The sequence below is a fragment of the Malania oleifera genome, chromosome 1 (genome assembly GCF_029873635.1).
Source record: "Malania oleifera isolate guangnan ecotype guangnan chromosome 1, ASM2987363v1, whole genome shotgun sequence".
In the NCBI taxonomy this organism is placed as follows: Eukaryota; Viridiplantae; Streptophyta; class Magnoliopsida; order Santalales; family Ximeniaceae; genus Malania; species Malania oleifera.
The window spans coordinates 146,979,880-146,992,780 of NC_080417.1; the positions used below are offsets into that span (position 1 = coordinate 146,979,880).

Below are 12,901 nucleotides of genomic sequence, written 5' to 3' on the forward strand. Positions count from 1 at the left end.
TGTAAATATGAAAATTTGAAAAAAATACAAATATCTATACATTATTATGTAAAAAATGGAATTAAACAAACTTATGTTTATTGCTTGTTTTTTTTCATGATTTTATTTAGTTTTTAACTCATTATATTTTCATCTCATTTCGTCATGAATCAAACACATTGTACGATTAAACTAATGACCTAAAGATTATAATTTTGAATACAAATTTATTTGAAATGATAATAATTTGGAGGTAGTTTAAAGGTAAGGAATCATTTGGTATCGCTGTCAAAATTTATTGAAATGAAAATCAAAAACCAACAACCTATTTGGTTAATATTTATAAAATTAAAATTAATTAAAATTTTGATTAAAAAAATTCATTTTTCATCTTTAAATTAAATAATATTATAAAAATATTTTTAAAATAATAAAACTGTAGAATAATACACATTAAGAAATACAATAATAAAAAAAAATTATTATAATTATTTTACTTAATTATTATACTTTTTAATTTTACTTTATAATAATTAGACATGACAATTAAAAAATAGTCAAAAATATTTTGTCATTGGCTTCATGAATTTTTCGTTAAAAAAATATGTATATTTTTATTTTAATTATAATTAAATTTATATGGTCATTTTATATGATTTAAATTTAAAGTGTATAAAACGAATGATTTAATTTAAAAGAAATATTTTGGATATCAAAATTTCTAGCAATAGGTTATAATAACAACTAAAAATCATAAATCTTATTTTCCAATCTTTTTTGCAAACTAGTAAAAACTGACAATAAAAACAAAAAACTAAAAATATAAACAAACATATTTTTATAATATATTTTTTCATCGTTTAGATACAAAAACAAAAATAGAAAACAACAATGATATCAAGTAAGCCCTAAAATTATCCAAAGAAAAAATGAGTTAAGACTAAATTTTTTAAGATTTTTATGACTAAATGCCCAAAACAAAAGTTGACAAGTCTTTTACATTTTCCTACCTTCTACCTTTGTGTTTTTACTTTTTCTGTTTTGTTTTTGTCATTTTTGATTGTCCGAGATGATCTAGGATAGTTTGAAATAATAAGGTAAGGTCCAACAATGATTTTGACATCATACATGCAAATCGAGATAAAACCATTGTTATTTTAGGCAATTTTGCCATTTTTCTGTTAATTATGACTGCACCAAATGATTTGAAATAGTCCAAAATAGTAAGAAGTCTACCAATGACTTTGACTTTGGGCACGCAAATTGAGGTAAAATCCTTGTCATTATGAGCTTTTCTGCCCCTTTCTTTTATCAATTATGACTACACCAGATGATTTGGAACAATTCAAAATAGTAAAAAATATCTAACGGTGATTTTGAATTTGGACATGCAAATCAAGGCAAATCCTTATCATTCTGGACTTTTCTACCTATTTTTTTCCAATTCTAACCACATCAAGTGATTTAGAACAGTTTGAAATGATAAGAAAAAGTCTAATAGCGATTTTGACTTTGTGCATGCAAATTGAGGTAAAACTCTAGTCATTTTGAGCTTTTTTACACTCTTTCCGTCAAATGATGCAACTCTAACTACACTAAATGATTTAGAGCAATCCAAGATAGCAAGAAGAGGTCTGACAATAATTTTGACTTTGAGCTCACAAATAGATGTAAAACCTCGTCATTTCTAGTTTTTCTTATCCTTTTTCATTACTGCACCGGGTGATCTAATGTAATGACCTGCTTAATTAACTGGTATTTTTATTTTTATTTTTTTCACCAATATTCTACACGCTTTAATACCATGCTGGGGGTAAACCCAACCAAAACCTAAGCAGTAAGAAGCGGAAATCATGTAACATAACCATAAATCATTACATACAATACCATAGTTCAGAAATGTTTTCCCCAAAATATATACATATATCACTGATCCCAAAATAACCTCAACTGGTGAGGGCTATACAAAAATACTCCCAAAAATGATACTCACTATTTGACAAGGCACTACTAACGCCCCTCTACTTGCGAGCCTGATCTGCTCGCCTACCTGTATCACCTGAAAAATGTTTCAACACTGGAATGAGCCAACGCTCAGTAAGAAGAAATATGCTATTACTAGTGTGTGGAAAATAAGCTACTATATATCATGAAATCTGTTTTCATATAAACATGAATAACTGAATAAAAAAGTACAGTACAAATAATTAAATACACCACCCCTTTCCATGTTGTTTAACATAGCAGCATTATAGGTTATAATTCAAAGTACTTCTAGTGTACATAAATATGGTCCCTGTTTCTGTAAATCGGTACATATGTAATAGTAACTGAAACTGTTCCCTGTGGCTATCTTTGTGTCATGACTTGCCCCCCTCATGACAGGGTTCTGCGGCGTGTAGGCTGGATTTACCCTAACTGGCCAACTAGGAATAAATCACTGAACTCTGTCAGTCGATCTGCCCACCTCAACCCATATCTGGATGGGAAACCTAATCTCTTTAAGGGCTTAGGTGATCGACCTTACCACGTATTATCTGAATAGGTGGTTGCACTAAATAAGTAACATAATATCTGTAGCAACGGTACCGTGCTCTGTAGCTGCAAGTCCAACAGGGTCTGATATCATATAATATATTTCTATACATATCTATCTGATTTATCATGATTCTGAAGTAATCATAATAACCATGATGCTGGATAAACTGTACTGTAAATCTGAGAACTGTATAATCATAACACTGTAACTGCATAATCATAATACTGATATTCGTATAATCATGGTACTGAAATCCGTATAATCATGTTACTAAAATCCATAAAATCATGGTACTGAAATTCGCATAATTATAATGCTGAAATTCGTAAAATCATGAAACTAAATTCGTAAAACATATCCCCGTACCATATACATATTCACAAGCCACACCATACTAAATACATAATTTTCATAATTAAATAAACTGTATCATATCTTAAAAAATGTCTAGCATAGCATATTTCCCTTACCTGACTTCTAGAAAGCTCCTACGAAATACCAACCTAACACCCGCAAGGCCTCCTACAAAACACCCTGAAAACAATATATGTCAGAACATAATATCAGTATTTCTCCGCCCACATCATTTCTTATAATTGTCATAAGACCAAAAGGGGACTAAAAGGTCTTACCCTGAATTTGGGATGAATTTCAACTCTATTTTCCCGACGATCCGCTCCAACAGATTTGTAGAGAACTCTGCCAGGAGTGTCGTGGTAGCTTTGGATCATCGATCTGGCGACTGGTGGGGCCGAAATCGAAGAGAGAAAGGAGAGGGAGACGTAGAGAGAGAGAGAGCTCGGTGAAAAATGATAAAAATCCCGGGTTTCCACTATTTATAGGGTCAGGTTCATTGACGAGACACGTCACCTCATCGACGAGCCCTTCATAAAATTCGTCGACGAGACCCTGTGTTCGTCGATGAAATTCATAGCAGTCCGAACCGTCTATCGGTATTTTCTCGTCGACGAAATCCTTTATACCTTCGTCGACGAACGCGTAGCATTCGTTGACGAAATCTACGACCTTCTTCTATTTCTGTATATATTTTCTCTCCTTCTTATTATACTAAAATGCTATTATTTTTCGGGTCGCTACATCTAAACACAAAAATCAAGGGGAAAGTCCCTTCATTTCTAACTTTTTGATTTTTTGTCAAATCTAAGTACACTAGGTAATCTGAGCACTCTAAAATGATAAGAAAAGATTATATTGTAATTTTGACATCTACATGAGAATCAAGACAACATTCTAACTTTTCTGTAATTTCTAACATTTTTGGATACTTATGAAAATTTTGATCACTTTTAGTAAACCTCACATACCTTTCTCTTTAATTTAATAAATTATTTTTTAAAAAAATTAAATATTTTTCTTTAAAAAAAAAAAAATCAGGCCAATATGTGCCTGCATGCGCCAACGCATGGAGAACCGTGTGTAGGCGCATGCAGACACGCATACATGCCAATCAAAACAATGACATTTTTTAAAAATACAATTAAAAAATAAAATAAAATAGCAAGCATCATGTTGCAACTGCTCCCCTCTTCCCCTAGGGAAATTATAAGGGGAGCCGGCCCCTCTACATGGAGCTGCGCTTATCCTTTAAAATTTTTGACACATGATATGGGGAGGCAATTGAAGGGAGACAACGTTAACGTTGTCTGCCCCATTTGAAAAAATTAAAAGGAATATTTTAGGAATGTAAAGTCCAAGGTTCTTCTTCTTCATTACTCTCTTCTATATTGTAATAACCCCAAAAAGGATATAGAAGATTAGTGGAGTTATTCAAAAAAAAAAATTTTAATTAATTAATTAATTAATCAGATTTATAAAAACAATAATAAGAAAAAAATAATTAAAATTTATTTTTATTTTTATTAATAAAATATATTATTATTAATTAAATTTATTATTATTATTATTATTATTATTATTATTATTCACTCCTGAAGCTTTAAGAGTCATCTTCACTAAAAAAAACCTATGCAACCCTATAATCTCTCTCTCTCTCTCCTCGATTTTGTGGCGGATTTTCGCCCGATCGAAAATTGGAAGATACCGCTGGACTCCATTCTCCGCTGCCGTCATTTCTACCAGAACGGATCGGTGGTAGGAGCAGTGTAAACGTATTTCCTGGGGTAAGTCAATTTCCCATTTTTCTTTAATTTCTTGCAAATTATAAGTCCGATTGACGAACGGATACCACCACAAGAATCTAGGGATGATTCTCTATAAGTCTAGCAGGACGAAATTCTAGTGGGGTTGTCGTGGTCAAAATCCTAAATTTGGGGTACGAGGGTTATTAAAGGGCTTATTTTTAATTAATTAGGATTAATTTAGAAATGTTAAAAGGTTGAGCATCTGGAGTTGAAGTAAAATGTTCAAAATTTAGGGCCCAGGTGAGCGCCACAGGTGTAATTTTGGGACTCGCAGGCAAAATTCAGAAAATTAAATAGGGGTGTTAAATATTAGTTTAAATGTTAATTTGGGGTGTATGGAGCCTAGAGAACGCTAGATGGGTAGTATTTTAGAAAATTTGGTTAATTAATCTGGGAAAAATGTAAATTGTAGGAGTTGAGTTTCGGGAGCCAAGGGCGTATGATCTAGGTGTTAACGAGACTCTCAGTAAGTCAGGTAAGGGAAATAAATTATAACAGTATTTTTAGAATTACTGTTTAAATTAATATGTGAAAATATGTTTATGATATTTTGTTTGGAAATTATTACGATATAAATATCAGATAAATTGTGTGGCATTTGAGTGATTTTAAATTGTGATATTTTGGAGTGTGAAAATAATATATTATGAATATTAGATGAAAATTGTGTGGCACATGACATGTATTGAAAAATGTGAAATATAACGATGGGTATTTTCTGAGAAAATATTGAAATGAGAATAATTGATGTGATTAGTGAAAAATAATGAAATGTGATATTTATATGTGAGTGGAAATCATTTGCATGAGAAATGAATTTATACAAATTACTGGTATGAGTATTTTGGGAAAATATGAAAATACGTGAAATATAATATATATTATTACGAGATGATGAAATGTGAACAGAAAATGATGAGAATATTTACGTTGAAATGAATTGTGATATATTGAAATATGATTGATGAAATGTCAATACCGCATAATGATTGCGGGTATGTGGTAGTGAACCCTAATGAATGGTTATGATATTGAGCACGGTACAGTTGCTAGTGGTGTTAGTACAACCACACGGACTCTTGGAGCGTATGGTGTGATAGTCGACTGAGTCATTTTGTAGGGTTGTTAGGCCCCTTAAGTCCGGATCAAGGTTATGGGCCGACCAGTCGTACTACAGACGCGATATGTGATATGATACTTTGATCTAATCGAGTTGGGCAACCGCAGTTAAATCCAGCCTTCGGGCCGCACAACCTTGACCATGGGGGGGAAGCATGGCGTGGATAGAAAGATCCTCAGGGTGGCCATGAGTTACAGACACGATGTTAGTATTTGATACCGATGATACTCATGAGCCGAAAAATAAAATGGAAACGAAAAGTGAAAGAATGATAAAATTGGCTAAAATGAGAAATGAAAGAAAGAATGGAAGTTGAGAAATAAAGAATGATAAAATTGAGAAATGAAACCGTGTGAGTTAATAATATAAATAATTGAGGCGAAGTGAAACTCTCCAGTAAGGTGAGTGCCCTAATAGGTATCAGATGTGGTCATACCTGACTGCATAACGTGTTAGGGCAGAGAGAAGCTACCTGTATGGGCGGTTAATCTTCCCTATTCTCAGGAACGTCGCGGATAATTATGTGTTAGAAATCATTAAATTTGAGAAATTATTTTAAAGCTTATAAAAGTTTGTGTTGTATATCTATATGATTATGAGAATGTATATATCAGTATATTTTCTCATATGAAATGATGATTTGAAAAGTAAAGTGTATTATAATTGAACTCATATGGTCACAAACTGTAAATAATTTATTCCTTCTTACTAAAATGTGTCTCATCCAAATTATCTAAATTTTTCAGGAGACAAAGATAAGCAAGGCGATAGAGCTCCGTGATCATTAGAAGCTGAGACCTTGACACACAGGATGAGTTTCTGGACTAGGGGAGGTGTAATTCCCCTAGTGTTGAGTAGTTTTTGAGTTTGTGATAATGATGTATATGTGTGTATGTAGATACTCTGGGTATTGTATTTTGAATGATATAAATATACTGTCTTCCGCTGTTAGGTTGTATAATAAAATAACTTTTTACCTGGTGCCCAATGCGGGTCAGGTCGTATGAATGATAATAGGATTGTTGACGTGACCGATTTGTGGACGTTGTGGATGACGAGTGATTATTTATTTATTATTGAAAAAAAAATTATACGAAAATCGGGACATCACATATATCTCCCCTCTTTCTCCGTACTCTGCCTAAGATCTAGAAAATTGGAGAATAAAATGAAAAATTGGATGCGACGATGTGGAGGTCCGGATTGGTGGCGAGATAGGCCACCGACGATCTGGGTTCGACGGCGAATTTGTTGCAAGAAGGGTATCCAATGCATGGGGAAGCAGGAGGCCTCCAATAGGCAAATGAACAAAATATTTAATCTTATTTATTTAATCCCTCTCCAAAAGTGAAGATTTATGAAACAAAAAAAAATTCTTTAACAATGTTGACACAATTTTCACACTAAAATTACATAAGAAAAATTACTGACATATACTGAAACTCAAAATCAACAATTATAGAAATAATTTTCTCCTTTGTAACCCAATTGTCCAATCCTTTCTCATAATCTCTTTTCATTGTTAAATTTATATTGCGAAATTATAAGGAGAGCGGACCCCTCCACGTGGAGCTGCGTCTATCCCAGTTGAAGGGAAATTATGAGAATAGATTCAATATCGTTGGAAGTCTATGTACACCTAATGAAATTTACAATGACGATAACATAAAGTAATACAATACAATGACATAAAATAAAGTAGGCTTATTCATATTTTTTAAAATTCTCAAAACCTTTGCAAGATTTCTTGGCAACTATACATCTGGAATCCCTCTTTCTTTTACCCCCTCTATGCTCCCATATACTTTTTCATAAACTAAAAGCAACCCTTTTCAAAAAGTTCGCCAAATTGTTCGGAAAGTCATCGGGCAACGATACCGCAGTCCCCTATTTGCCCTCTCTAGAAATTAAAATTACTAGGCTAGAGTTTTGGTAAGGGGAATAGGAAGTGTAGAACTCTTTTTCAAGTCAAAAGATATTGTCATTATTATAACTCACCCAACCCATCCAGTAAAGTCAATTGGAGTAGGAAAAATCATTAACTACGCCTACCAAAGAGTTCCTCCAAAGAGCAAAGTGACATGGGTGGGAAGACAAGACCATAGTGCTTGAAATAATTGATTGATTTACAATCACACCCTCTGTGACATCGGCTGGGTGGACGCAAAGTGAGAAGATGCAATGCTAGAATTTCTTCCCCCATGCCTGAAAAGTTCTGACCATGCTCTTACCAAACCAAGCACAGCCCCTTCCTTTTCCCTCGCTATTGAATCCATGAAAGGATATCAACAGGTTACTAAGAATAGACGCAACTGAGTAACCCAGTTCTGGACTTTAGTCTCACATCACCAAGATACTGAATTGATCCTGAGATGGGGGATGATAGGTTCTAGAACAAGTATATGAGTATATCTCCCTCATCATGCACATGCAGTTACTTCATATCACTGCCGGAGCAAGGGGACCACTAAGTTTGAACATTTCAAATGTATTCTTATTGCAGCCTAAAAAGATTCGTAGTAGTAGCAGTTAATAAGAAGGTGAAAGTGAAAAATTAGAGGGAGCTAGAGGCTTTAACTGCAAACACATGAAAACAATGACCATATCACTATCCAATCCTCCAACTGAGGCAAGTCCCATGCTACTCACAATAGATAAAGAACAGAAGGCAAAGAATTCATGTGACAAAGCCATGCATAAGGCCAAACCACAAATGGCCCAAATTCAAAGCAATTTCCCCACCAAGCCAAGACCCAAAACCAACTCGCTTCATCCACAATCTCCCTCTCCAGCCAATGATAACATAGTGTATAAATCCACCACTTTTGCTGCAAAAGTCCCCGGAAAAATGGCTGCAAATGCTCCAGCAAAAATAGGCACCAGAGGCACGGTGGGAGCCCTTGTAATGCAAGAAATAGAGTACTTCCGACGGCTTGAGCTAAGATGTCAAGAGAGCACTAAGAAGCCTCAGTTCCATATTGCGGACATCGCTTCCACAAGTCATTCCAGACCCAAGTTAGGATCTGTGGTTACGGCAAAGAAAAAGAAGAAGAGAGGCAGCAGGCTGCTACCAAACATTTGTTCGATGGTGGAAGTTGCCGAGAGCAAGCAGCCAAATGCAATTTCTGGGTTCGGTTACAGGAATCTCAAAAATGACGCAAAGAAGTTGCAAGTTTAGACAATGCTCTCAGAGAGCTTTGAGAATCCGAGCTTCTTGATCTGGTTTTTTATGGGGCTTGCCCATGCTCTATCTGTTCTTCCACATTTTATGTCCACAATTTCAACATAAGGTCCTTTTTTATCTTTTTTCTCTCTTGTAGGAGTTCCATCTGAGGAAATATTATCAGAGCTGAGCATTGGGATTCTATGGGTTTTACGGTTGAAGCTTTTTGTTTTCTGAGCAATTTCAAGGCTTTTACGACCAGAAGTGGCTGTGCTGCTGCTGCCACCACCACTGCTGCTCCCTTCATCCAATGATCTCCTCGGTTTTAATATTTTGGGAATAGTAGCACTGCAAGGAACTGAAACAGGATTCAGTAGAGCTTTAGTTCGTGAAGATGCTGGAGTTTGAGGTGCAGATTTGATGGACTCCAATTCTCTGGTCATCAGAGCACCAATTCTCCCAGTGGTGCCCACCTTGATGGATCCTCCACCCTTGATGGCGTCTAATGTCTGAGCCATGTCTCCAATCTCAATCAAACGTCTGAGGCAGAGGGATTGTAAAACAGGGAAGTTCTTACTTCTTAGTCTCCAATGCTTATTGCAAATAATATTTATTATCGAACAAGTTGAAGAGCCTGTTATGCAATAGCGCCACCCAATGCGATTAGATGTGAATTATAAATTTTGAGTGGAAATGTAAGATTTCTTTGCAATAGAGGCAATACTTTTTCAACCAGCTATAAACAAACTAATCATCAATGTAAATAAACAGAATGTTTTCATTCATCCAACAACTTGTCTTTTAATGCATTGTGTGTGTGTGTGTGTGTGCACGCGTGTGTGTGCGCGTGCGCGCACGCGCGCGTGTGTGTGACAGAGAGAGATGAGAAGAAGTAGCATAAGCAGAAACCAATTTTCAGCTAGGTGAGTTTTGCTAAAACCGTACATTTATTCACAAAACAAAAGATTTCATCCCTAATGGATTAAATTCAACAATAACCTATTCATGAGGAGCACAATCCCAAAAGGACTAAACCAGAAAATAACCCAATAAGGAATTTAAAAACTCGATTTGAATGCCCAGAGAGTGAGTAATTGAATTATTTAACAAGACTTTCAGAACTCAACTTGAATCCTCCAACTTTGAATTTAATCAGCTTCGAAATAAAAGGTTCATGATCCAATCGATTTCAAGGTAAATTCTTGCTGTTGATCAATTACCGTCAAGAAATTATGACTTGTAGCCAGAATGCATTAGCTTTAGATTGCTAAGAAAATTGAACTCCAAACCAGCGCAGACCAGACTAAAAGAGCAAAACAGCAGTGAACTGGTCAATGTTCTTCACTTCTTCATCTTAAACCAACAAGAGATGACAAAACATAACACGCAAAACCAATCCTCTATCATATCGAGAATGATTACTAACATAAAAGGCACGTGCAAATCGAAATGAAAAATTATAGATTTGGGGTTTAAGTTGGAATTGCCATATCTACAAACCCAGAAAATGACAAGAAGTTTAGAATTGAAAAAATGCGTTCAGCAAACAGCTATTTCACCCTTAACCACAACAACTATTGATTTCAATCAAACTAAACTCCAAAACTTATCAAATTCACGAGGTTTAATGCAAGAAATCAAATATATACCAACACCCATGATTCGAATTCCATCGATTTCAACCTTTTAATTTCAGTCTTTCAGATCCTATAATGTCATACATCAACTATCAATTGAAATCATATTAAACCCTTTAAAACCAATCAAATCCACAAGTTTAAGCATAAAAATCAAACTTAAATCAATATCCACAAATTAAATTCGAGGTTAGATAATCACTGAACTTTTCCAACATTAGAACTCTCACAAATCGCCTCAAAATCCATTTTTGTTACTAAAAAAGAAAAAAGAAAAAAGAAACAGAACCATAATCAGATTCTGCAGATGTTAGTCAAAAAACAAGATCCAAAAGAACAATAGACATCAGATCATCAGAGCTTGCAGGAGATCATAAAGACGGAGATTGAAATTATACCGACAAGCCACCGCGCACCATTAGAGCTCCCAACGTGTTTGGAGATGGCGCATTAAAACTCCACCCAACAGAGGCATTAACTGAGAATGGAAAAAAAAAATACACAACCCCACAACGAAAATCAGTCCATTCAACTGAAATCTTTAAAGCTTGCTGGTGAATTTCACATGCATCACCATGTCAGTTTCAAGAAATCCAAGCTTGTTCACTGTGCGGAGTCTTCTTATAGAAGGCGTCCGACCAGTCAAGGAGAGAGTGCAGGAGCTGTGACAAAATCATTGTGGGTGGGTGCCGAGCAGATGGGGTTTGGTTTGGCTGCTCTTTCCTAGGCACCGCCAGCTAAAATTTTCGACAGAACCAGGCAGAGTCTGGACACAAGAAAATTTTAATATGATGCTGTGGCTTCACTTCATTTCAACCTTCCTTTTTCTATATTTTGTTAAAAAAAAAATTGGGAAGTAGGGGTGGGAATGAGTTTCATTGTTGAACATAAGCATATAATATATATATATATATATATATATATATATATGTATAAAAATGATGCTAAACTCTTACTTACAAAAGTCTTTTGACCCATTAAAAAAAATATTATCCTTTTTCTTTTCTTTTTTCTTGTTTTGGTAAAAGAGAGCGGCACTTCCTATAGAAAATCCTCCATTTATGATAGAAGGTTCCAATCTTGAAAAAAAAAAAAAATATTATCCTTTGTTAGATTATACTTTACCTAAAATATATATATTTTTTAAAAAAAATAACAAGATTAAACTTAAAACTTACTGGAAATTAACTTTGATATCATATTACATTCCAATTTTATCTAAAAATTTAAGTTATTAAGTTGTGAACCAATAATGTATAACAAATTTTAACATTGCTTACCTATTAATGCATTTCTTATAATTTGTCAGATAAATTACAAGTAAAGAATTGAACTTAAGATTTGAAAGTCACTCAAATACAACTTTAAAATAATGAGTCTTGTGTTTAGGGATGGAGGAGGTGGGGGAGGGTTGTGTATTATTTATATTATTTGGAATATTTATACTATTTCATAAACTAGTTAAAATGCAAATGAGGTAAGAGCCAAATTAAAACGTAGTTGGCAAAAGAATAAAAAGTCAAGGGGAAAATTGGTTTTTAAAGTTAAAAGTTACTTTTAAAGTTGTGCTACTATACCGTACCTAACATTCTAAATGAGTTATTAGTAAGTAGTTGATGACATAGTGAATTAGTGAGACCTGTGCTCTTAGCCACGCTAGCCTAAAGAAAATCAATATTTGTAAAATCGAAAACTAGATTTATTCTAGGCATTGATTTGATGTCTCACTTTTTTTTTTTACAATGTCACAAGTCTTTCAAATTATAATTATGAAGACAACTAAATATATCTAATAGGTATTAACTGTTAAGGATATCAAGGATATGAATATAGAAATTACAGGACCCATTCATTGATATGAAGATGTCATATATATATATATATAGTACTTGTATAACGTATGATTGTTACAAATTTAAAAGTATTTGAATACCAAATTAAGAAAATCATAAACTATCAAATACAAACAAATATTGCAGACTATCGGATATCAATCAATTTTCAACTGCAAGGATTATCGACAATTCAGCAACCGGTAGAATTGTCAACAATTTCAGCAAGCCATCGATGGTTTTAGTATTCCGTCGACGATTTGGTGGAAATCGTTGATGGTTTTCTTCTAGAAATGTTTCTGTTTGAAACCGTCAGAGTAACCGTGGATGGGTATATAGTAACTATCAATGGTTAGTTAAAAAACTTCACAATTTCCTTGATAATCAATCTTGTGCTTCCTACAAATTAGGCTATTTGATTTTCAAATTTTGTATTCTATTGGTGTATATCCCGCATATTATGTTGGTT

The 12,901-nt window shown here is 34.0% G+C and overlaps 1 protein-coding gene across 1 annotated transcript; it reads right to left on the reverse strand.

Moving 5' to 3' along the window:
- Nucleotides 1-8,372: 8,372 nt before the first annotated feature.
- Nucleotides 8,373-11,489, reverse strand: LOC131145839 (uncharacterized). The gene is made up of 2 exons (XM_058095022.1): nt 10,999-11,489; nt 8,373-9,597 (listed from the first exon to the last, which is right to left on the reverse strand). Exon 2 carries the CDS (start codon nt 9,479-9,481, stop codon nt 8,975-8,977), a length of 507 nt encoding a protein of 168 aa, XP_057951005.1. The 5' UTR covers nt 9,482-9,597; nt 10,999-11,489; the 3' UTR covers nt 8,373-8,974.
- Nucleotides 11,490-12,901: the final 1,412 nt, after the last annotated feature.

Bases quoted from the DNA above. Each gene is read 5' to 3' on its own strand.
- LOC131145839 (XM_058095022.1), bottom strand. From the start codon at position 9,481: ATGGCTCAGACATTAGACGCCATCAAGGGTGGAGGATCCATCAAGGTG.